This window comes from Gopherus flavomarginatus, chromosome 2 (genome assembly GCF_025201925.1).
Source record: "Gopherus flavomarginatus isolate rGopFla2 chromosome 2, rGopFla2.mat.asm, whole genome shotgun sequence".
Taxonomy (NCBI): Eukaryota; Metazoa; Chordata; order Testudines; family Testudinidae; genus Gopherus; species Gopherus flavomarginatus.
The window spans coordinates 14,382,390-14,408,968 of NC_066618.1; the positions used below are offsets into that span (position 1 = coordinate 14,382,390).

General features: G+C 44.4%; 1 protein-coding gene across 1 annotated transcript in view; it reads left to right on the forward strand.

Moving 5' to 3' along the window:
* LOC127045480 (sodium channel protein type 5 subunit alpha-like) overlaps positions 1-26,579 on the forward strand; it is a 146,487-nt gene that overhangs the window by 20,817 nt on the left and 99,091 nt on the right. Inside the window, 5 exon segments of the mRNA XM_050941523.1 lie at positions 4,947-5,082; positions 5,084-5,260; positions 8,727-8,845; positions 17,001-17,090; positions 18,248-18,376. Coding sequence (XP_050797480.1) covers positions 4,987-5,082; positions 5,084-5,260; positions 8,727-8,845; positions 17,001-17,090; positions 18,248-18,376 — 611 coding nt within the window. The 5' untranslated portion in view covers positions 4,947-4,986.

Below are 26,579 nucleotides of genomic sequence, written 5' to 3' on the forward strand. Positions count from 1 at the left end.
TAAGCTGAGCCTCTGTCAGTAGGCGCTTCCATATAGCTTCACTGTACAGGCCACACACTAACCTGTCACGCAGGGCATCATTTAACATCTCTGTAAATTCACAGTGTTCGGCTAGCTTTTTTAAAATTGCTACAAATTGTACAACTGTTTCATCTTCTTTTTGGTCTCTTTTGTGGAACCTATATATTTCAGCAATTACCAGTGGTTTTGGGGAAAAATGAGAGCCCAGGATTTCCATAATGTTACTGTAAGATTTAGTCTCAGGCTTAACAGGGTGTAGTAAGCTGCGTAGCAGGGTGTATGTTTTAGCTCCTACAACACTTAAGGATATTGGCACCTTCTTCGCTTCTGTAATGTTATTTGCAATAACAAAAAGCTCAAAACGCTCAGTATACACATGCCACTGCTCTGTATTCTCATCAAAAGGTTCCAGTGGCCTGGTCAGAGTAGCCATGATTTTTAGTTTCGTTTTCAGAGTCAGTGCAAACAAGCAGTGTTTTGTTTGTTTGTTTTTTTTACCTTGACTTCTACTTCCTTCTGTTACTGGAGCAGCACCGGAATCCCATCCATCGTCGCCTCTTGTTATATCCTTGGGGGCAGCCAATTTAGGGAGAAATCACTTGAGGCAGAGAGCAGACAACTAACAAAACTGTTGGTGTCACAAAGCATAACCCTAAGTAACTTAAAAGGTAAAATGCAATAAGGATATGGAATCTCCCTGTTTAGGCCTCAGATGAGCAAAAGTCCCCCTATGTTTAAACTCGAATTGACCTAACAGGCCAATAAATAGAAAAGGCCAGGTGCAACTTCCGTTATCAATTGCCATACAGCTCAAACCAGTATAAGGCAGAACTAATGAGGCCTGCATACTTTTGGCCGAGGGAGAGAAGATAACGGTTCACAAAGAAGAAAGGAAGGACAAGGTCATAATTCAAAGGAGTGGACCTAACAAGATAGACTTGTAGTCTCCAACTTTGATTAACTGTTTAGTGTAACTGCTTAATGTAACTGCTACAAGGGAGAAAAGGGGGAGGGAGGAAAGAAGGGACAGGCCTAGCTAAAAGTAAAGTATAAAAAGGTAAACTGCTTGTATTAGGTGTGCTGGATCTGAGGCGTGCCAAGTCTCCCAGCACGGCTTTGAGATCTCAAATAAACTTCGCTTGCTTCTCCACCCTGGTGTGTTTATTGGCGCTAAGCACTCCGGGCACGAACCACTGTTGCTTGCCTCGGGCAGCCTCTGTGCCTGCAACAAAACTACCATTTATTTACACACGCAGAGCTCACCTAACCAGCTGAAGCAGGGTAGGCTATCCCCTAATAATCTAACTCAGTTGCCATGGGAACAGAAACCATGACAACCAAATACACAACAGTTTTGATCCTTGGTTCTCCAATTCTTGTCCATTCAACTTCCCATAACCTTACTGTTGCTCTGGACATACTATCTCAGAGTCATAGTCAAGTCTTACACCCTGAGCCATGAATGCTCTTTTCACCTCACAGCATAAATTTTGAATAGTTAACTTAATCAGGGAGAGCTTGTTCATTGAGGGTACAGAGCAGTCTCGTTCTTTATAGGAAAGATTCTACTAGGAATAGAAACATGACTAAATGGAAGAGATTATCAATATGGGCTTATCACCACCAGTTATCTCCTTCCAGATCTCAAGTCCCTGACATCTTGGAATACCTGCTGGAGCTGAAGAACTTGGATCTGTCAATTAGCTCACTGAAAGTGCACTTTTCAGCAATCTTTGTTATCCACACTCTGACTAAAGGTCATTCTGTTCCTCCCCACTCCATGATAGCAAGATTTTCAAAAGGTCTAGTAAGGGTTGAGCTCCCTGTAAGGTAGCCTGTCCATCCCTGGGACTTTAATTAAGTCCTAGCAGGTCTCATCAGCTCCCCCTTTAAACCTGTTCCTCTTGATCCCTGTTTCATCTATTGGCTAAGAAAGCATTTTTAGTGGCAATAACTTCAGCAAAGAGAGAGGAGGAGCTGCAGGCATTTATCGCTGGACCCTCTCTTACTATTTTCCATAAGGATACGGTCACACTAAAACCACATCCCAGATTCTTATCAAAGATGATTGCCGACTTTCAGTTAAATCAAGCCGTCCATCTGCCAAAATTTCCCCCTAAACTATGTATTCAGAAAGATGAAGAGAGCCAGCATTCTCTAGACAGCTGTAGGGCACTCTCCTTTTACTTAGTCAGGAAAAGCAGTTTAGAGTTTCTCTCAGACACTGTTACATATGCAGAGAGAATGAAGAGCCAAGCTGTTACCGCTCAGAGAATCTTTTATTGGATAACATTATGCATCAAATTGGGTTCTGAGCTAGTCAGTACTACTCCATTACCAAGAGATAGTCCATTCTACACGAGCTCAAGCTGCTTCATTGACCTCCCTGAAAAATATTCTTATTGTAGATATTTGTAGGTCTGCGACAGTCTTCTGTCCATACATTTACCCTGCATTGTGGAATTGTGAAAGTATCTAAAGCTTGTGTGAACTTTTGCAAAGCTGTCTCACAGCCCTTTTTTAAATAGACTCCTTGTAACCACCTCTTGGAAGGACACTATTTGGGAATCACCCACACTGGCATATATGTGCACAAGCACTTGAAGTAGAAGAAATAGTTGCTTATCTGTACAGTAATTGTTACTCTTTGAGTTAGGTTGTCCACATATGTATTCCACGACCAGACTTCTGTTCTCCAGAGTCTATCTATATCAAAATTCCTGTGATGGTGAAGGAAATGAGGGGCAGCTGGGCCAGCCCTGCCCCTTATGCCTTTGGGGGATGCACAGGAACCTTTGTGATGTTGCACTCCATAATGCTTTATAGAAATATGCTTATGCATGTAAATATGACAGAAGTGGAATATGTTTTATGCTAGATATACCATGTAACATATCTTTGCAAAGGTTATGATCTACTGAATATATTAATCCTATCTGTATGCATGTATTAGTTTTATATCTGAAGTTATGAACGTTGGCTCTATGCTTGTATTTAAAGTATTTGCTGTAGGAAACACGTAAGGCAGATTTGGCCAACATAGCGTGAAGGGGTTATACAAGTAATCGGGAGTACTTAAATAACAATGGACTTTGGGAGATGCGAATCCACATCTGAGCTTTCCTGGGAACGTTCAAATTAACATGTAAACAATGGCGTCGGCCTGTAAAAAGCTTACTCATTCATGGACATGTGGCTTGCCCAGGTGGCTACAAACTCCATCTTGTTGGTGTGACTTTGCACAGAAGAAAAAGGGGTTTCTGCCCATAAGAGAGAAAATATAAAAGGCCCTGGAAGCCTCTCCATTTTGTCTTCAGCTGGCTCAAGAGTTGGCCTCTCCGCTCGAAAGAGGCACCTGAAAGGAACTGGAACAAAGGAGTGTAACTATGGGGGTGTGAATGATTGCTGGACCCAGGCCATAAACTGCAACGTTGGTCTGAAAAGGATTCGGCCTAGACTAGGAAGGAGTCCGGTCTGTGAAAGAAACTTATTGGAACATTTCTAAGAGTGTGATTTCATCTGTAATCCGTTCCTTAATGCATTAGGCTTAGACTTGCATGTTTTGTTTTATTTTGAGAGAGGGATAGCTCAGTGGTTTGAGCATTGGCCTGCTAAACCTAGGGTTGTGAGTTCAATCCTTGAAGGGGCCACTTAGGGATCTGGGGCAAAAATCAGTATTTGGTCCTACAAGTGAAGGCAGGGGGGCTGGACTGAATGACCTTTCAAGGTCCCTTCCAGTCCTTTTATTATCTAACTTACTTTGTTCTGTCTGTTATTACTTGAAACTACTTAAATCCTACTTTTTATACTTAATAAACTCACTTTTGTTTATTAATTAACCCAGAGTAAGTGATTAATACCTGGAGTAGCAAACAGCTGTGCATATCTCTCTATCAGTGTTATAGAGGGTGGACAATTTATGAGTTTACCCTGTATAAGCTTTATACAGAATAAAACAGATTTATTCAGGGTTTAGGCTCCCAGAAAGACTTAATACTGAGTGCTGGGAAAGGCCCTGTTAACTGAGAAGCCCCTGGGCTAAGTGAATCTTAGTTTCTGTGAACTGCAGGGAGGTCTGTGCTGGAGCTGACTGGTGTGTCTAGCTCAGCAAGACGGGAGTGGAGGAAGCCTTTTCTGGCAGGGGGGTTTGTTTTCAGTGGTATCCCAGCACATCTAGTGACAGTCTTGAGGGAGTTTCTGTGACCCAACCTGTCACAACCTTAATTCTTCCTTTTTCCAACTTACGAGTGCTTGACTTTGTAAGCTTAATAATAGTCTTATAGTTTTTATATGTAATTTTATATATCCTGGGCAAATTCAGTTTTCACAGAGGCAGAAAATGGTATGGAAAATAGCCTTATTGCTTGTGCTATTGTGGAGGGGGTGGTCCTTGGAGGGAGCATTAATGACTCAAGATCTATAAGGCAAGACCCTGTTATTCCTACTGCAAGAAGTGACTACACTGCAGAATTATATAGTTACCCCTTTGGACTATGTAGGAGAGAGTTGCTAGATACTTAATTAATTATCCTTTGCAGAAAGAATGGTGGCTGGGTGCAAGGACTTTAATATGGTGGGGGTATTGCACAGGATAAAAATAAGATGCTTGTCAGAGCTCTGACACAGATGTGATTCTATCACTTCCCAGTCACTTCCCAGGGAAAAAATGGCAAAATGTGTTTTAGAAGCATAATTATAAAAATCTATCCAGAATCATTTTCATGAATTTAAAACTGAAACCACAAAGATTATTTTTCTTCCTATGAGAATGTGGTTCCAGTTGGTTTTGTTTTATTTTTACCTAATGGTTCAACTGTCAGATGTGAATGTAGAAATAGTTATCTTACAGTTGTTAAGCCTAATGATATTGTTGTTTCTGTTAGCTTCCCTTTACTTATATCTCTTTAATTATACCTTCTTTTTAGTTATTCCCAATATTGGAAGTGGAAGAAATAGAATGAAAAGATGGATCATTTCAGTTTATCATCAGAAGATATTGGTTTCCGTCTTTTCACACGTGAATCATTGGCCACAATTGAGAAGCGGATTGCTGAGAAAAAAAACAGAGCAAGTCAAGGCTAAGCTGCAAAATCGTGTTCAACAGGCTGAAGTAGAAAAACGTCAGCCCCGACCTTATCTGAGAGCTTGCAAAAAGCTGCCTGCTCTGTTTGGGAATCCTCCTCTGGAGCTCATCGGGGAACCCTTGGAAGATTTGGATCCGTACTACAGTGATCACAAGGTTAAAGTCATCATGTGTTACTGATTTTATTTTGTCTGTTAAGATGTTAAAAGATGAGAAATGCTTCAGTCAGTGGGTTCTTCTTTTGGTCTTTCCTTTACCAGCTGTTATTATATGAATAATGTTTGTTGGTTTACTTTAGGGGTTACCTAACACCACGTTAAATGGTAACTCATTATAACGAAAACTTAATTTTAAAACCCAGTGAGCAAATTATATTGATTATGAAAATATACTACAACTTCTTGAACAGAAAATATTTTATTAGGCAAATGACATTGTATTATGTAATAAATTTTCCTGTGACCTGTGCAGGTTAGTTGGACTGACATCATAGCAATGCAAATAGCTTCTCTCTGATAGCTATTGATCACTCCATATTTGATGGCCTACTGTAGTGAGTTTTCCTGCATTGTAAGAGTAATGAGAAAATAGCACAACACAACTAAATGCTTTACATATCTTTGTAACTGGGTTGAACTCACCTCTCGTGAGCACCCCCTGGCTGAGTGCATGTGCCTGCAATCTCTCTGTCTCCTTTTGTGGTGGGTCTTCAGTGATGCAGCCCTCTGTCCGAGTCTCTCACAGTCTGTCTGTGTGATAAAAGCAAAGCAAAACCCTTCCAGGGTATAAGTCCACCCAGGGGCCTATGTGCACCCTCTGTAAGATCCTTCGATCTGAATCCCTATCCTAGGGCTCAGTTTTCAATCAGTCCAGCAAGGTCTATCACAGTACCCTGTCCAAACTGTCTCTCAGCCCCTTCTGGGCTCCCTCGAATTATACCTGCCCTTTAAGCAGTCCCGGTCTGGTGGTGCCATGTCCCCCAGGGCTCCCTCCCTGGAGACTCTTCACCTTTCTGAGCCTTTCTGGCTGAGCTCTTCAGCTGGGCCACTAAAAGGGGTTTGTTCCCCTTCCAGGGTGTATGAAAGTCCAGTTCACTTTTCCACTCCAGGTCCCAGCCCAGGGACCCTATAAATAGCAGCCATCAACCATGTCCCTTTAAATACACTGTATTGCTGCTACAATTCCCTGGGCCACTTTCCCACGGCTCCAACACATTCTTCACACTTACCTCAGCGCTTTGTCCTTGTACAGTCTCAGCAGCTGACCTGGAGCACCATCCCCTCTCTTCCACCTTTAGGAATGGAACTTGCTCTAGCCCTGCAGCTCTTTTTATACTGGCCTGCTGGGCTCTGATTGGCTGCTTCCCACTACCCTCTTCAGGCATATTGGAGGACCTCTCTACTGCCCTTTTCTGGGGTAGGGTGTGGCAGAGTCATGAGGCCTCCAAGCTGGGGGCCCTCAGCTCCTAGTCCACCCAATCAAAATCTTTCAATTCCTCCTTTTTGAATATTTTTCCTTATTAATAACAAGTTTTCTGCTGTAATGAGAACATTTTTATTAGCGCACATTAGTTTTATATATAGAATAAAAAACAAACTCAAAATCCAAGAGGGCAGTAGATTTTTAGCTCAATCAGATAAGAATTTATTTTCAACCTGCAGTGATATGTGGCTATGTAAATACAGTATTCCCAAGAAGAAGCAATATAATTTGGATATAAGAGTGTAGTTTGAAAAACATATGTGTATATTTGATATGTTGAAGGAGAAATTGTACTGAATCAGCTTGTAGGCTACATTGTACATGAGAAAGTACATCATAGTCATACTGTCACTTAATCATGTACAAGTCATTTCATCATAAAACTCCCAGGACATTTCTGTAATGTGTAAGTAGATTCACTTTGTCTTCAAGTGCTGTTACAGGCTAGGATTCTTAGAGTAGAGAAGAGGAGTCTAATTCATTTGAAGAAGTTACAGGAATGTTAACATAAGCATTATCTAATAAATGATCTGGAGAAAGGGTTAAACAGTGAGGTGGCAAAGTTTGCAGATGATACTAAATGTCTCAACATAGTTAAGACCAAAGCAGACTGTGAAGAACTTCAAAAAGATCTCACAAAACTAAGTGATTGGGCAACAAAACGGCAAATGAAACTTAATGTGGATAAATGTAAAGTAACGCACATTGGAAAAAAAAACCCCAACTATACATACAATATGATGGGGGCTAATTTAGCTACAATGAGTCAGGAAAAAGATCTTGGAGTCATCATAGATAGTTCTCTGAAGATGTCCACGCAGTGTGCAGAGGCTGTCAAAAAAGCAAACCGGATGTTAGGAATCATTAAAAAGGGGATAGAGAATAAGACTGAGAATATATTATTGACCTTATATAAATTGATGGTATGCCCACATCTCGAATACTGCGTACAGATGTGGTCTCCTCATCTCAAAAAAGATATTCTAGCACTAGAAAAGGTTCAGAAAAGGCAACTAAAATGATTAGGGGTTTGGAGAGGGTCCCATACGAGGAAAGATTAAAGAGGCTAAGCCTCTTCAGCTTGGAAAAGAGGAGACTAAGGGGTGATATGATAGAGGTATATAAAATCATGAGGAAAAAGTGGATAAGGAGAAGTTATTTACTTATTCCCATAATCCAAGAACTAGGGGTCACCAAGTGAAAGTAATAGGCAGCAGGTTTAAAACAAATACAAGAAAGTGCTTCTTCGTGCAGCGCATAGTCTACTTGTGGAACTCCTTACCTGAGGAGGTTGTGAAGGCTAGGACTATAACAGCGTGTAAAAGGGAACTGGATAAATTCATGGTGGTGAAATCCATAAATGGCTATTAGCCAGGATGGCTAAGGAATGGTGTCCCTAGCCTCTGTTTGTGAGAGGGTGGAGATGGATGGCAGGAGAGAGATCACTTGATCATTGCCTGTTAGCTTCATTCCCTCTGGGGCACCTGGCATTGGCCACTGTCAGTAGACAGGATACTGGGCTAGATGACCTTTGGTCTGACCCGGTACGGCTGTTCTTATGTTCTTATCTTGAATTTAGGGTATTTGTTTAATTTTTTGTCTGTATCTGACAAGAATGTTGGTCATTCTTGGAGTAGGGTATATCATAGTGAGAGCTGACAGAGTTGCACAAAAAATTAGGGATTTTTCTGCTAGAACTCCTATTTTCATGGGGCCATATTCTGGCAGTCTTAACTGAGTAGTTCTATAGGGTTGTGAATAGCCCACTGAAATCAGCGGGACTTGGGAAAGAATAAGGTATTACTGGGCATGAGTAAGGGTGGCAGAATTTGGCCCATAATTAATAGCCTTTAATTACTTTGGCAAAGTGATTGTGGGGGTTTGTTTCCTATAATAGTTATTTCCTTGGAGGAAGAGGCAGGAGGAGGAAATAAGAATGATCTTACACTAATGTACTGGCATGATAGCAAATAGTATCGATAAGACTGAGCTCCAAGTAAGAATACAGCAAAATTACACTCTTATGCAGAATTAACTGCAGTTCTGGGCATAAATTTTAAAAGCCTAGATGTTTAGTTTCTGCGAAAAACATTGTTTAGTTGGCATATTTCTAATGTTATGAGTCTCTTTTATCTTGCAGACTTTTATGGTACTAAATAAAAAGAAGACAATCTTCCGATTTACTGCCACACGTGCCTTATGTATATTTAGCCCTTTCCATCCTATCAGAAGAGCTGCAATTAAAGTTTTTGTCCATCCATATCCTTTCTGTTTTTTTCCCTCATTCTAACACTGCTTTGAAATACTAGACAAGTTTCCCTTATTCTGACTGTCTGTGTATAGGGGGTTAGATACAAGATACGTGGATATAATATTGTGTAATTGTTAGTAGTATATACTGGATCTAACTTTACAAAAATAATAATATTCAAATGTATCTACTGCACAAAATTGGAAGTGTGCAGAACTGATTAGATTTGATGAATCACATTTCTGATGATTCGTAGATTGAGAGTTCAGATATTATTGTCAGAGACTTAGGGTTAAAATACATGTACAGATCACCCTATGCTGTTTTAGAACCTTCTACACAACTTGCACCTATACTGTGATGGACACAAAAATTTCAAGTTCGAAGACAACTGATCAGCAGTGATTGAGAACTTCTAGAATGCGAATTGCAATAGTGCTTTGGTGAGTACATCTGGTATTGTTCTAAGGAAAGATAATTGAAGTTAGAGATGGAATATATTTGAAGGCCTCCATTTTTTGTGCTTGAAAACCTATGGGTGACATTTAAAACACCTAGAAGTCTGAGTCTGTCTAACCTAAAGGGGTGGCTAAAAAAATAGCACCTGCTATTATTTGCACCCACAATTTGCAGGTGCAGAAATGGAGACCACCAAGTTGTCTACTCCATTATCGTCCTAGTTATCCGATATCTTTTATGATCATTAAGTTGAAAGAATATACCCTAAGGTAGAAAAGATTTCCAATCGGCCTTTAAATGAGTATTCGGTTTGAATGCTGTTAGTAGTTACTTTGAGATTGTATTTGGCATATATTATTTTCTGTTCTGGTTCACACAGAATTAATCTTAAATTGGATGTATTGTTTATTAAAAATGCAACCGTTATTAGGTGGAGAGTGATGTTTAATAAAAGGCTGGTTTTCATGTGGTTTGTGGATACATTGCGAACTACTGGGGTTCTGCTCATGGTCCCTCCCTTTTCTTCTTCTGCTGCTGTTGCTGTGTTCTGTGCCAGGGCAAATTCATGTTTCCATGGTTTCACCTATCATATGTTTGCGAAGGACTCCCAGTTTGACTAATGAACTCTGATCCTATCTCCTTCTGTTCAGTCTAATATTTTTATCTCCACCTGACTGTCCTACCACTGCTCCATCGTGAAAAAGGGAAAACCTGAATGTCACCATGCCTCAGTGGGTCAGAACTCAGAATACCAAATTCAGGACAAACTGCTGAGAAATAAGGCAGACACACCCCATAACTGGTAGTTATTCTTCCATAAGATATACAAAACCAGCAACAAAAGTAAACTTCTGTCTCACCACACTGGCTAACAAGAAGTCAGAAATGCAACCTTTTTAGGTATTCCAGTCTTTGCTTCAACACCCAGACACTAGACTTAATGAGGAATGTTTTTTTAAAACCAATTTCATCAACCAAAGGGTTCTTCTGATCCCTACCCTGGTCAGTATATAACTCAGATCTTACCCAAGAATCATGATATTGCCAATCCTTTAGTACTTAATATCTAAAAGTTTATTTATAAGAGAAAAGAAAGAAGTCAGAGTTTAAATTGATTAAAGGAATCAAATACATACAATAATTGCAAGTTTTTAGATCACACTTGAAGCAGTGATGAAATAAACTTGCTGGCTTGTTAAGTCTCTGGTTGTTTCTAAATGATTGGAAGATCCTCAGTCCTTTGGTTAGAATGCTCCCATTAGTGTAAGTCCATAGACCAGAGATCAGAGCAGGAAAGAGACAAAATGGAGATGTTACCAAGGCCTTTTATAGCTTCTGACATGTGGAGGGAAACTCACTGTTCCAAGGAAAGCCCTCAGCACAGTTTGTGGAAAAGTATAGGCACAAGATGGAGTTTAGTGTCACATGAGGTAGTCACATGCCATTGCATGATTCAATGAGTCATGGCAGCCATTACCCATAGTCTGGCTGAAGTGTCCACAGGAAAGTTCATGGCTTTTTCCATGGCCAGTTGTGTTTGTTGATAGGCTATCAGCTCTAATACTCCATTCATAATGTGCCGGCTAAAATGAATGTAAACTGCTTAATAGGTGTTACCACAGGAGCAGACACATTTGAAATGCAGGTACATAATCAATATTCATAACTTCAGCTACAAAAGTGATACATACATACAAATAGGATAATCATATTTAGCAAACCATAACTTTTCTATTGACACCGTACATGACATAATTTGTACAAGCCTTGTTTCATTTGTATAACAGTGGTAGCAACAATGATCTATGTGGTCATATTTTAATCATATAACATCACACTGAATTTATTATCTTTCTTCCAAAACTGACTCCAAACCATCACTTCTCCATCTCTTTTTAACACTCCAGTGTTCTTCCCACTCCACAGGCTTATGACCTCACTTTTTATATGTCAGTGCTCTCTTGGCTTCTTTTCACAGATCCAAACTCACACCAAATCCTGTTGCTTCTCCCTCTCTAACAAGAAGGAGGCTATGATTTAATGGACTGAACATGAGGTTGTGGGTCAGGAGACCTCAAATCTGTTTCTAATTCTGTCATTGTATCTGTATTGTGACAACCAACAAGTTACTTCATCATCCAGTGAAGTTTACCCATTTTTAAAACATATTTTGAGACTGTGTAAGTGTAAGAGATTATTGCCTCTAAACTCCTTTCCTACCAGAAAAATCTCTTGTCTTCGCCTTGTTAATTTTCAGGGATCCTAGTTTTCTGTGATAAAAAACCCAAAATTATCTGATTAAAATACTCCCATATAGATCCACATTTTTCTGCGACTAAAATGAAATGCTGAACTTTAGTTTCCCTAGCCACTATATATATATATATAGTAGAACCCTATTTATCTGAGACTCCATTATCCATCTCTCTGTAGTAACTGAACCACCAGTGGCCCGGGGCTGACAGCCCAGTCCCAATTAGATTGGATAAATGGAGTTCTACTGTAAATTTAAGGCACAAGCAAACATAAACCACAAGAAGGTTGTGCGCATTGAATAAGTGACACTGGTACTGTTTTCCTCTGGGAAGCATGCATTCGGTGTGCCCCTAGGTTATCAGTCACACAGTCCCTTACCACACCTCACTTTCCTTCCCTTTTGAGGCTTCTCCATTTCCATTCCGTCATCCAGCTCCCTTGAAGTGAACTCCCCAAACATAATGGTTGCGCCACCTGATCATTCCTGAGGGGAGACTGAAACCTTCCAGGTACCTCCGATTTCCAATAAGGGCCTGCAGCCTTCAAAGGCAAAACTGACTAATTCAGGGGCCAAACATTTTTTGTTTAAAGAAGAAAATGCCTGCAATCAAAGCCTGCACATCTGTTGACCCCTATAACTCCAAAGACCCAGACTCCCAGTTCTAGCCTTTACAGAAGAGTTTAAGTTGATCTGTGTTCAGACAGGTATGAGCCTGCCTTTCCCTCCCACTTCTCCTCTCCCCTGAGTAGCAACTGTTGGGCTCTAAAGCTTTTGTTCTAACAGAAGCAAGAAGTCAGGGAAAAGATCTTGCTCAAATCATCACTCTTGTAGTCACAAGTCCAAAGAAAAGTGTCTAATTTTAGTAATTCTTGGGTGTTCTCAGAGGAGGAAAGATAGCTTGTCTGCATCTGGTCAGGAAGAAATCCAAGACAGACATTTTCCTCCTCAGGAGTTTGAGCTTATGCTGTGAAAAGACCTATTTATGCTTGGGATTCAGTTGTCCCTGGCAGAAGCACGGATCAGGCTAATAGGGACACTCACTTCACCAATATGTACTTTCCTTCCCAATCTAAGAAGGAGATTTGCATTCTTCTGTATACCTCCCTTGAAGATGATATCAGAGAGGAATGGGAGTGCCTGAGTGAGGCATATACCTAACAGGCAGCTTCTAAAGTTTGCATAAGGATATGCTGGTTCCTTTGGAAGGGATATTTCTGCGCAAGAACCAAAGGCTGGGAGAACAGAATTGTCTCTTAGACAAAACGATGAGACCTTAGCTTCAGCTCTTCAGTGGTGGTATTATGGTATAGGCAATTGAACACTGAGATGTAGCTCCCTGTAAGAATAAAAAAAGGAAACTGGTTTGCTAGAAGATATTGTGATGGCTTCATTCACTTAGGGACTTCCTTGCGTTCTCTTAGATTTGCTGCTCTGTCTATGGCCTTGAGTGCTGTAAGCTGTAGATACCTTTTGGTTCTGCCTCTGGAAGAAGATGGGCATGCAGACCAAATGATGTAATGAATGTCTAAGTACACTGGAGGTAAATTCATTGAGGAGCCTCTAGATGAAGCAGTTATGGTCGCTGCCAAAAATGAAGCCTTTGCCTTCCTCAGAATTTCAGCGAAGAGGTTGTCACTGTTCCTTTTGTTACAGACCTTCTTTCATGATCAAATATTCTGGACAGCACCAACAAAGAGACACCTACTGTAGAAATTAGTTGGAACTAACTTGCCAGAGAAGAGGCTTTTTCTTGCCCTTCACTTCTGAATGAAAAATGACAAAGGCGGCATAGACTTTCTATAAATTTTGGTTCTATTCAGACATTTCTTCTGATACCCATACTATGCCACTCAAAATTCATTGAGGTGTTTGGGAATAGAGCAGAAAGAGAGTAGGATAATTTCTTGGGATCTAGGGAATGGAATGTAAACTTTTGGAATAAAAACAGAGTCAGCATGTAGGACTAGCTTTTTCTGGTCCAGTATGTTCATTGTCTAGAAGGCACTCCTAGTTCAGAGGTACTTATGGTGTAGATGATCATGACCAGGAAAGACACTTTTATAGACAAAACATATAGGGATGCTGTTGTAAGTGGTTTGAGCTGGGTCTTGTTTAGATCTTGTGAGATGAGGTTTAGATTCCAAGAAGAAAATCTGCAGAATGATATAGGATTTGCAAGTGAGGCAGCAGATAGATCAAGGTTATATGGGAGAGGCTTATAAGGTAAAGAAACTAGCTCTCCCCAGAGCGATTACTGCTTACTTCAGAAAGGGAAACAGCTGTGCCCTGGATGGAAATGATTCGTGCACCTTATGAAGAGATCTGTAGAGGATTGTCTTCACCTTTCTGAGATGGAGGTTAGATATCCACTTGTTGATGAACACATTATTTGGTAGGAGAGTGCTACAGCAAGTAGTGCTTCAGTAACCTCTCCTCATGTGTCTCAGTCACAGGTTGTAGCTATAGGTACATACCATATTTGAAGTTCCTCCTTTCTGGGATGCTGTACTACTTTTAACATCCTACTTGAAGACTTGCCCTCAAAGAAAATTTCTCACCTGAGTCTTTCCTTTCTTGAGTTGTTCGTAGAATCATAGAACTGGAAGGGACCTCGAGAGGTCATCTAGTCCAGTCCCCTGCATTCATGGCAGGACTTAGTATTATCTAGACCAGGGGTCCCCAACGCTTGCCCGCAGGTGCCATGGCACCTGCGGGGGCATCTAAATGTGCCCACGTCTTGGCCGGGGGTTGAGCATCTACCGAAATGCCGCCGAATTTCTACGGCGTTTCGGCAGCGACACCTCTCGATGATGTCACTTGCTGCCGACAAGTGATGTCATTGAGAGACGTCACCGCCGAAACTCTGCAGAAATTAGGCGGTGATGCTTCTCGATGATGCCACTTGACACTGACAAGCGATGTCATCAAGAGGCATTGCCGCCGAAATGCCACAGAAATTCGGTGGCATTTCGGTGGATTCTCCACCACCGCCTCGGTCCTTCATCTGGCGCCCACCAGACGAAAAGATTGGGACCACTGATCCAGACCATCCCTGACATGTGATTGTCCAACCTGCTCTTAAAAATCCCCAATCATAGAGGTTCCACAACCTCCCTAGGCAATTTATTCCAGTGCTTAACCCCTCTGACAGGTAGAAAGTTTTTCCTAATGTCCAACCTAAACCACTCCTGCTGCAGTTTAAGACCATTGCTTCTTGTCCTATCCTCAGTGGTTAAGAAGAACAATTTATTTCCCTCTTCCTTGTAGCAACCTTTTATGTACATGAAAACTGTTGTTATGTCCCCTCTCAGTCTTCTCTTCTCCAGACTAAACAATCCCAATTTTTTCAATCTTCCCTCATAGGTCACCTTTTCTAGACCTTTAATCCTTTTTGTTGCTCTTCTCTGGACTTTCTCCAATTTGTTCACATCTTTCCTGAAATGCAGTGCCCAGAACTGGACACAATACTTGAGTTGAGGCCTAATCAATGTTTGCAATAATCCTGTTAATACATTCCAGAATGATGATTGGTTTTTTGCAACAGTGTTACACTGTTGACTCATATTTAGCTTGTGATCCCCTGTGACCCCCAGATCCCTTTCCACAGTACTCCTTCCTAGGTAGTCATTTCCAATTTTGTACATGTGCAACTGATTGTTCCTTCCTAAGTGGAGTACTTTGCATTTGTCCTTATTGAATTTCATCCTATTTGCTTCAGACCATTTCTCCACTTTGTCTAAATCATTTTGAATTTTAATCCTATCCTCCAAAGCACTTGCAACTCTTCCAGCTTGCTATTGTCCACAAATTTCATGTGTACTCTCTATGCCATTATCTAAATAATTGATGAAGATATTGAACAGAACCAGACCCAGAACTGATCCCCGTGAGACCCCACTCATTATGCCCTTCCAGAATGACTGTGAACCACTGATAACTACTCTGGGAATGATATTCCAACCAGTTATGCACCCACCTTATAGTAGCTCCATCTGGGTTGTATTTCCCTGATTTGTTTATGAGAAGGTAATGCAATACAGTATCAAAAGCCTTACTAAAGTCAAGATATATCATATCTACCACTTCCCCCCTATCGACAAGGCTTGTTACTCATCCAAGAAAGCTATCAGGTTGGTTTGACACGATTTGTTCTTGACATATCCATGCTGACTGTTACTTATCACTTCATTTTCTTCTAGTGTTTGCAAATTGATTTGTTAATTATTTGCTCCATTATCTTTCCAGGTACAGAAGTTAAGCTGACTGGTCTGTAATTCCCTGGGTTGTCCTTATTTCCCTTTTTATAGATAGGCACTATGTTTGCGCTTTTCCAGTCTTCTGGAATGTCTCCCGTCTTCCCTGACTTTTCAAAGATAATTGCTAATGGCTCAGGTATCTCCTCAGTCAGCTCCTTTGAGTATTCTAGGATGCATTTCATCAGGCCTTGGTGATTGGAAGACATCTATCTTGTCTAAGTAATTTTTAACTTGTTCTTTCCCTATTTTAGATCTGATCTTACCTCATTTTCACTGGCGTTCTCTGTGTTAGACATTCAAACACCACCAACTTTCTTGGTGAAGACCAAAACAAAGAAGTCAACAAACAAGCTCTGCCATTTCTACATTTTCTGTTATTATCTCCCCACCCCCTCATTGAGTAACAGGCCTACTCTGTCCTTGGTCTTCCTCTTGCTTCTAATGTTTTCTTGTTACCCTTTATGTCCCTAGCTAGTTTGATTTCATTTTGTGCCTTGGGCTTTCTAGTTTTGTCCCTACATACTTGTGTTATTTGTTTATATTCATCCTTTATAATTTGACCGAGTTTCCACTTTTTGTAGGACTCTTTTTTGAGTTTTAGATCATTGAAGATCTCATGGTTAAGCCAAGATGGTCTCTTGCCATACTTCTTATCTTTCCTACACAGTGGGATAGTTTGCTCTTGTGCCCTTAATAATGACTCTCGGAAAAACTGCCAACTGTCTTCAGTTGAGACAAGGTGGGTGAGGTAATATATTTTATTGGACCAACATCTGTTGGTGAGAGAGAGAACTTTCGAGCTACACAGATCTCTTATTCAGGTCTGGGAAAGGAACTTTCAGAATCAAAGCAACATGCTCATGTTCATGTGGGTCAACCCGTTGGACATGAACAACATCCAGTAGGACTTGAGGAAGATTTTTTTCTTTTTTGATTGAAAGGATTTGTTACAAATGTGGATAATTTGTTATCATTTTTTCTCATTAAATTAGCTCCATCTCAGCAAAGACCTGACATGCCTTCAAGTGCAATGTAAAGAAGGACAACTCAATGTGAAGACTGTTGGACATGAAGTTCTCAGGAATGGAAATCTTTATACCTGAAAATTTCTTCAATACAGTGATAACTGAGTTTGTTAACGAACTTCTATTATTTTAAAATATAATATTCTTTCCTTAACTCATTATTTACATGGTTTACTGCATTCATTATGTTTACTGTTCTGCTCAATTGTATAGTGATGATTCAAAAAGACTTTCTGGAGAATAACAAAACCATTGAGTAAGTACTTGTTTACTTTTTCTCCTGCTCCAAAGTAGGGAGAATAAAGAACTGAACTAAGAGATTAAATGAGGGTAGGATGTGGTGTGTGGAGTCTTCCTTCCTGGCCTCTGGGGATTTAGGAGTCACTACAGCTTGGGAGCTCCTTGAGAGCATAAAGAAGAGGAGTACTTGTGGCACCCTAGAGACTAACAAATTTATTTCAGCATGAGCTTTCGTGAGCTACGAAAGCTCATGCTGAAATAAATTTGTTAGTCTCTAAGGTGCCAGAAGTACTCCTGTTCTTTTTGCGGATACAGACTAACATGGCTGCTACTCTGAAACTTGAGAGCATAGCTTCTCTGCCACCTAACTTCGCTGGCTGATGCAAGATGTTCACTTCTTCCTCACCCCCTTTGGAGAAGCAGTTCCACATGGGAGTTCTAACCCTCAGTATACCTTATACTTCGGGGAGCTCAGAGCTGCAGTTATAATCAGCCCTTGTACGGGGGCTATAAAGAGAGGAAAGTTCCTTGCACCATCCCTGCTGCTTTGTGCACCTGTGCTGAGTACAGCCTCAATTTAGCCCATAATATTATAAAACAAAGATTATTGTAGTGTCTTGTTACATTTTGTAACTGTGCACTACATCCATAGTTAGTTTTTGCGGGTGAAATCCTGGCCCCACTGAAGTCAATGGAAGTTTTGCTATTGACTGCAGTGGGCCTGGATTTCACCTCTAGCATTTTGGGGTTACCATATTTATATGACTTAGTTTGGTGCTAGTGGGAGGTTGGGTCCTTTGGTTTATTTTTGTTTTTTTGAGTATATTTAAAGAGGAACAGTCCTTTTAGAGTGTTCAAGATAAAGAAATCTGTACTGTTAATTTTTATTTTTGTAAATAGGCTTGAAATACAGTGCAGAAATATGCACAAATTTGTGCATACTGTTTCCACAACTGCATGCAAATCAGGCTACGAATTCAGAAAGGGAATGCCATATTCAAACTTGAACACATTACAGTGCTGGCAGTAGTCTGCATATGTATTGTCCCATTTCTCATGAATTCCCTACATCCACAAAGGGAATAGCTCACAACATAAGAAAACACGGTGTCCTTGAAACCCTTCTGATTTAAATACTAAAATATATGCTTTCTTGAATACTTTGCTTCTCAGGTTCACTTTTACTGGTATTTACACTTGTGAAATATTGATAAAAGTCTTAGCAAGTGGATTTGTTTGGAATCAATTCACCTTCCTTCGCGATCCATGGAACATTGTGGATTTAATTGTTACTGTTATAATGTAAGTAACACTCTTTTCCCCAAGGGGCTAACATTCAGTTAAACTATATTTTGCTTGTGTTGAAGTTCTCTGGAGTACTGGATATCCCACATGCTTTTGACTTTGATTGTGGCTGAACTGCTATCTTGTATCTCATGTCTGTCGTGGAGCTCACTTTCTATTCTCTGTACGTCCTTATGCTGCATTCATTACCTATTTTATTATTATTATTATTATTATTATTATTATTTGTACTACTGTACTGTGTATGAGCCCAGACATGGACCAGGACCCCATTGTATTAGGTTCTTTACAAACACAGAACAAAAGACAGTCTCCGTCTCAAAGAGCTTGCAATCTAAATATAAGGCAAATTAAAACAGATGGCTACAGACAGATGAAGGAGTACAAGGAAACAATGAGACAATATTGTCTAAATAGAAAAGACACTTAGTGGGGAAAGAGGTAAAAATTCAAGGAGAGTGAACAATATGATGGATGGCAAACATGTTAGTGCTATGATTTTTCGCATGGGTTTATTTAGGAAAGGATCAGCTAAATTAAAAAAAGGGAAGTGAGGCAGAAAAGGAAGAGCAGATGTGGACTGAAGCTGAGGTGAAGAGACTGATGGAAGCATGTGTATTGACCTGGAACAAATAGCCAATCCACACAAGACAGAGAAAGTTAGAATATTCTGCAGTTTTGATTGGAATGTCCAGGGATCCCTGCTTTCGCTGCAGCTCTTCCTGCTGGTTAGTGTCTCTGACAGGCTATTCTTGCAATTGTCCCTAGTTGCCACAGGATGTACTTAGGGGTGGCACTGCCTGGTGGGTCCTAGTGACCTCAAAGTGTGTTTGGAGTCTCTTCTGCACAATTATGTGTCCAGAGGGATGCTGGGGTGGGGGTCAAGGTGGTCCTGACTGGACTTCATTTTACTCCCTCCCCCACAGTGCAATAATCCCTGCATTAGCTATGTATATTCCTATCAGCTGCAATGTGACCAACATCTGTCACATGTTATTTGTTCTCTCACCGGGGGAGAAGTGCGTGCAGTGGAATTCCCTGTTTTGGCAGGGATTTTTTTCTAAATATACCTGTTGCTATGTATTATGTTAGAGAAGACAAGGTTAAAGAAATGTTCCTTGGTATGGACCGTAAGATAGTAAGGTTTGTGATGGTCCTTGGTTCCTGGGGAATTCATATGACAGTCTTGAACCAAACACTGAGAAAGTTCTGTCTCACACAGATGAGCATTTACCTTATAATAGAGGGTTTCATTGTGCCTGAGGAGCGAAGTTGTTGACCATGGTTTTCATTCTAGAATGTAGGTGGCCTTTTAGATATCCTTGTAGATAAGGATTGAGATCTTAAACGTGAATCATAATTCTATGGGAACCGGTGAAGGGAGCAGAGAAGAGGGCGTGGTGCACTTACAATAGCATATCCGGAATTAGGGCTTCAGCTTCACCTGCCTAATAAGCAACATGGGACTCGTAGCTGAATCGTAGCTGACATGCAGCAAAATCACCTGATTGGCCAGATTTAGGAACAGGGGGACCCAGCTTGAAGGGGTCCCTCTAGGTCCCAAAAGCCTGCCTAGCAGCCTTTGGGATGCTTGCCAAACACCTTGAGTTTGCGGATATTTTCGACAAGAAGAAGGCTACGTTCTACCCCTTCATCGGCACTATGATTGTCCTGTAGGCCTGGAGCTGAGGTTCCCTTTGAACTGGACGGGAACTATAGGCACTCAGAGACTATCTCTGAGAGAACTCAGAAAAGAGGTTCACCTGCCCTTCCACATCACTGGCTGGGGCCCCGAACTTTTTTATGGCCAAGAAAGATGGCTCTCTGTTCTCGTGTGGACTACCAGGCATTGAATAAAATAACCATCCAGAATCAGTACTCCTGCTGTATATCAATGAACTCTTTCAGAGACTTCACTCCACTAGAGTGTTTACCAGATTAGATCTCTATGGAACCAATAACCTGGCTTGGATGTGGGAAGGGGATGAGTGGAAGGCTTCCTTCCATACCAAATATCTGATGAAGTCCTTTGAACTATGTAATGCCCCAGTGACCTTCCAACATTTTATCAACAATATCTTTAGGGCTATGCTGGATCAGTTTGTTGTGATATACCTTGATGATATCCTCATCTTTTCTGAAGACCAGACTCTTCATAATCAACATGTGCACTGCATCCTGGAGAAGCCAATTTGATCAGAATACAACGAAGTTCCTAGGTTCTTCTTCGAGTGATTGCTCATATCCATTCCAGTTAGGTGTGTGCGCCGCACGTGCACATTCATCGGAAAACTTTTACCCTAGCAACTCAGTGGGCTGGCAGGTCGCCCCCTAGAGTGGCGCCATCATGGCGCTTGATATATACCCCTGCCGGCCCACCCGCTCCTCAGTTCCTTCTTACCGCCCGTGTCGGTCGTTGGAACAGTGGAGCGCGGCATAGCTGACCTCCACTTCCCTAGCTACTCGTAGTTCTCGTATATAGTTATGCAGTTATAATCCTTTTATATATATATTTGTATAGTTATACGTTTTTTCTTTGCTAACATAGTTAGTTTAGTAATTGTTAGCGGGGTTCAGGAAGTAGCCCCTTCCATGAACCCGGTGCCGGAGCCCATGCACGGCTCACCGGGTTTAAAATGGGCTCGGCCTGCCAGAAGCCGAAGCCGAAGGGAGATCCACACGACTCCTGTTTGAAGTGCCTCAGGGAATCACACTTGACAGCTAAGTGCCCCATTTGCAAGGCTTTTAAGCCGAGAACAAAAAGGAGCGGGACTTTCACTTACCCCTCCACCTTTGGTGCCGAGCGATGATCAAGCGGCTGGCAGAAGCGCCTCCTCGGCACCGGACCCCGCCGGTACTGCCAAGGCCTTTCGGCACCGGCCGTCGCCGAAGTCAACTCGGCACCGCTCCCTTCCTCCGAGGTCGAGAGAGCCTACAATTCCTGCTGGTGCCTGACGGCTCCCCGGCATGCGCCGTGGTTGAGCCCCCTGCTCCTGCTGCTTCCATGCCACCTGCATCGCAGCCAGAGAGCTTGCCTAAGTCAGATTGCCCGGCACCGACACCTGCAGAGGCACCGATGACATCGGCACCGTCGATTCCAGTCCCCCAGGGCCATTGAATCCGGTGCCTGACAGCTCCCCGGCACACGCCGTGGTAGAGCTTACTGCTCCTGCTGCTTCCGTGCCAACTGCACCGCAGCCAGAGAGCTCGTCTAAGTCGGATCGCCCGGCACCGACACCTGCTGAGGCACCGACGACGTCGGCACCGTCGATCCCGGTCCCACAAGGGCCGTAGAATCCGGTGCCTGACGGCTCCCCGGCATGCGCCGTGGTTGAGCTACTGCTCCTGCTGCTTCCGTGCCAACGGCACCGCAGCCAGAGAGCTCGTCTAAGTCGGATCGCCCGGCACCGACACTTGCTGCGACACCGACGACGTCGGCACCGTCGATCCCGGTCCCACAAGGGCCGTAGAATCCGGTGCCTGTCGGCTCCCCGGCACGCGCCGTGGTTGAGCTACTGCTCCTGCTGCTTCCGTGCCAACGGCACCGCAGCCAGAGAGCTCGTCTAAGTCGGATTGCCCAGCACCGACACCTCTGAGGCACCGACAACGTCGGCACCGTCGATTCCAGTCTCACAAGGGCCGTAGAATCCGGTGCCTGACGGCTCCCCGGCGCGCGCTGTGGTTGAGCTTATTGCTCCTGCTGCTTCCGTGCCGACGGCACCGCAGCCAGACAGCTCATCTAACTCGGATCGCCCGGCACCGACGCCTACCGAAGCTCTGACGACCTCGATACCGTCGATCCCGGTCCCACGAGGGCCGTCGAATCCGGTGCCTGACAGCTCCCCAGTATGCACTGTGGTTGAGCCTGCTGTTCCCTCCACGCTGGAGACATTACCAACGGCGAGGGATCTCATTGCCATGACAGAGTTGATGCTGCCTGACCCCGGCACCGCCGGTGCGGGTAATACAGTCTCTTCATGTGACCGTCCTCTGTCAGCACAGCAGAGCGGCACCGTTCATGATCACGGTCCCGCAGACACTCCAGATCCTGTCGGCACGCCCGACACCACTTGCAGTCCTGGTGCTGTTTTCCTCATCGGTACTGGTCGCACTCGCTGCACCGGTCAGTATCCCGTTCGCCGACCCGCTATCGGCACCGTTCCGACTCCCAGCACCGCGACAGGTACCTTGACTCCTGTAGCCTCTCCCCGAGCCTCGAGATCTCGGTCGACCTCCAGGCACCATTCTGGTTGCGGGTCTGGATCTCATTCCAGGTACCGGTACGCCTCCCGGTGCCGGTTCCCGGTGCCGAGTTGGGCAAGGTCCGATAGAGTCAGAGACTCTGCCTGTGCCTTCTTTTAGTACCTCCATGGCCATCCGGACACGCATCCGTGTCATCCCACATGCGCAGATCTTATGCTCAGGACCACGATTCTGATATGATGGCCAGCGGGCGCCAGCCCCGAAACCGAAAGAGGCTTGGCGAATGAACCTGTTTGGCCGCCAGGTGTACTCTGCAGAGGCCCTGCAGCTCTGGGTAGCAAAGCAACAAGCCTTGCTTAGCTGCGATAATTATAGCACCTGGGTGAAGGTAGTTTAGTTTATGGAGTTTCTCCCTCAAAACTCCCGCCAAGAGTTCGCTGCCGTCTTGGAGGATGGGGGACAAAAGGGTACCCAGAGCATCCCTCCAGGCCTCGTTGGACGCAGCAGACTCTGCAACCAGGACTCTGGCCTTTGGTGTCGCCATGAGGTGCATCTCATGGCTTCAGGTTTCAAACCTCCGTCCGGAGCTGCAGTATGCCATTCAGGATTTACCCTTTGTTGGTAAAGGCCTTTCGCGGCAAAGACAGCCCCAGGCTGCCAAGCCTGATGGACAATAGGGTCCTAATGCGCTCTCTCAGCATGCATATGCCAGCGACCAAACGCAGGCCTTTCTGTCCCCAGCCGCCATACTCTGTGCCTAGCCAGAGACAGGACTTTGGCAAACGGCGAGGCCAAGGTGGTCGCAGACGAACGTCAGGACCCCTAAAGAGCCCAGGTCAAGGTCCCTCGCAATTACCACTGGGATCAAAGACGAACCTTCCAAGGTGCGCCTGAGGGCGGTGTACCAGTCACAGGCCGGGATCCCAATCCCGCTTTCTCCTGGCGTGGCCCCAGTTAATTTCAGATCGCTGGATCCTGCGCACGGTGGAGCATAGGTACCACCTCTAATTTGTTCCAGCCCTGTCCCCCCTTCAGGGACCCCTCTCACGAGCAATTCCTCGTACAAGAGGTGCAGACGCCGATGGACAAAAGGGGCAAGGGGTTTTACTCCCGTTATGCCCTAGTCCCCCACTCGAACGCAGGTCTCAGACCTTCCTAGTCCTGCACGGACTCAACCGGTTTAGGATAAGGTTGAAGTTCTGCACGGTATCCCTGGGAACCATTATTCCATCCTTGCCTCCTGGGGGCTACTATGCCGCCCTGGATATGAAGGACGCGTACTTTCGCAATGCCATCTTCCCTCCGCACAGGAGAGACCTCCACTTTCTAGCCAACTGTCAGTACTTCTGGTTTACGGCCATAGTCGCCGCCTACCTTCGCTGATGTCAGATATGCGTTTTTCCGTATCTGGACGATTCGCTTATCCGAGGAGACTCTGAGACACAAACCACTCAGCGCGTGGGCATCGTCACGGTCTTATTCACAGGTCAAGGCCTGATGATTACTATAGAGCAATCCACTCTGGTTCCCACGCAGAGGTTGGACTTCCTAGGAGCTATCTTGGTCTCCTACCTAGCCGGAGCCTGCTTATCACAACTGCGGTTTTAGGCTATGGCAACAATCATCTGAGGTCTGCAGGCTTTCCCAACGACCTCGGCTCGTACTTGTCTCAGTCTCCTGGGTCCATGGTTGCCCGCAAGTTTGTAACCAAACACGCCAAGCTCCGCCTCCGTCCTCTCCAAGTCCGGCTCACCTCGGCGTACCACCCGGACAGGGAGCCAATGTTCATGGTAGTCACCGTTCCCTCGAGCACCTTAGGCTCCCTAGAGTGGTGGCTAACTCCCTCCCTGGTGTGGGCAGGGATGCGGTTTCATCCGCCCCAGCCTTCGCTGCCCCTGACGATGGACGCGTCATCTCTCTGCTCAAGTGCTCATGGTCACCGCCGAGCTTAAGGCCTTTGGTCTTCTCGGGAGCTGGCATTCCACATCAATGCCCCAAAAATGAGAGTAGTCCGCCTGGCGTGACAGGGGTTCCAGCGGCAGCTGCGAGGCCGTTGTATATCGGTGTTTACAGCCAACACAGCGGCCATGTGCTTCATAAATATCCAGGGAGGGACATGGTCCTCCCCCCTTTTGTCAGGAGGCCATCCATTTCCAGGACTTTTGCATGGCCCACTCGATGGAGCTGGTGATGTCCTTTCTCCCAGGCGTTCGGAATGTCTTGGCGCTTTGACTCAGCAGGTCTTTCCTGTCTTACGAGTGATCACTCTGCCCCATGTGAGGCGTTCTGCTTTCCAGAAGCGGAGATGTTTCCTCACATAGACCTGTTCGCTCACCGAGAGAGCAGAAAATGCCAGATGTTCTGCTCCTTCCAAGGTCTCTCCTCGGGATCGATCTTGGACGCATTCCTGATGCCGTGGAAAGGCCAACTCCATTATGCCTTCCCACTGTTCCCACTGGTTCATTAGGTCCTGCTCAAACTCCGCAGGGGCAGAGCGCGCATCATCATGATCACTCCAGAGTGGTCCAGGCAGCACTGATATACCACGTTGCTCGGCCTGTCAATAACAGACCCAATTACCCTGCCACTCCACCCAGACCTCATCACTCAGGGCAACGACAGGCTTCGTCACTCGGACCTGCAGCCTCTTCGCCTCACGGTGTGGCTGCTGCGTAACTGAGCCGGGGTGACAGGAAGCCTTCCACCTGGTCAACGTACCGGGCCAGGTGGAAGCGTTTCTTCTACAGCTGCAATACGCTCGATCTTGCTCCTGCTGAGGTCTCGATCCCCTCTATTTGGCCTGCCTCTGGCCTTCAGCGGCAGGACCTGGCGGTATCATCGCTGAAGATACACTCAGCAGCCATCTCTACCTTCTAGCCAGGCTAAGGTGGACGTTCTGTGTTCTCACACTCTATGTGTTCGAGGTCCCTCAAGGGCTTGGAGCGCTTGCACCCTCGAGTGCGCCGCCCAGCCCCAACCTGGGACCTCAACCTAGTTTTAACCAGACTTATGTCTCCCCCAGTCGAGCCGTTCACGACTGGCCCTCTGATATACCTGTCTTGGATGACAACTTTCCTCGTAGCTGTTACATCGGCCAGACGGGTCTCCGAGCTCAGAGCTCTTACAGGGGTTCCGCCGTACACTAGGTTTCACAAAGACAAGGTGCAGTTATGACCGCACCCGGCTTTCCTCCCTAAGGTGGTTTCGGCCTTTCATGTTACCCACAGCTCAATGCAATGGGCACAACCATTGCACTCCTTGGACATCTGTGGAGTGCTCGCATTTATATTGCACTGCCAGAACCATTTCGTAAGGTGCCCCAGCTCTGTCACGGTAGCGGGCCAAAGGGAGGGCTTGCTTGTTTTCCTCTCAGAGGATCTCATCTTGGGTGATGGCGGACTTCCGCACTTGTTATGATTTGGCTCATATTTCCCCAAGCCACATCATCGTACAGTCTACCAGGGCTCAGGCTTCATCTGCCGCCTTGCTGGCTCGTGTTCCTACCCACGAGATCTGTCGCGCAGCTCCATTGGTCCTCGGTCCATACCTTTGCTTCGCAGTATGCCCTGGTTCAACAGTCAAGAGATGCTGTAGCCTCTGGCTCAGCAGTTTTCATTCTGCCACATTTCACTCCGACCCCACCGCCTACGTAAGGCTTGGGATTCACCTAACTGGAATGGATATGAGCAATCACTCGAAGAAGAAAAGACGGTTACTCACCTTTGTAACTGTTGTTCTTCGAGATGTGTTGCTCATATCCATTCCACACCCGCCCTCCTTCCCCACTGTCGGAGTAGCCGGCAAGAAGGAACTGAGGAGCGGGTGGGCCGGCAGGGGTATATATCAAGCGCCATGATGGCGCCACTCTAGGGGGCGACCTGCCAGCCCACTGAGTTGCTAGGGTAAAAGTTTTCCGACGAATGTGCACGTGCGGCGCACACACCTAACTGGAATGGATATGAGCAACACATCTCGAAGAACAACAGTTACAAAGGTG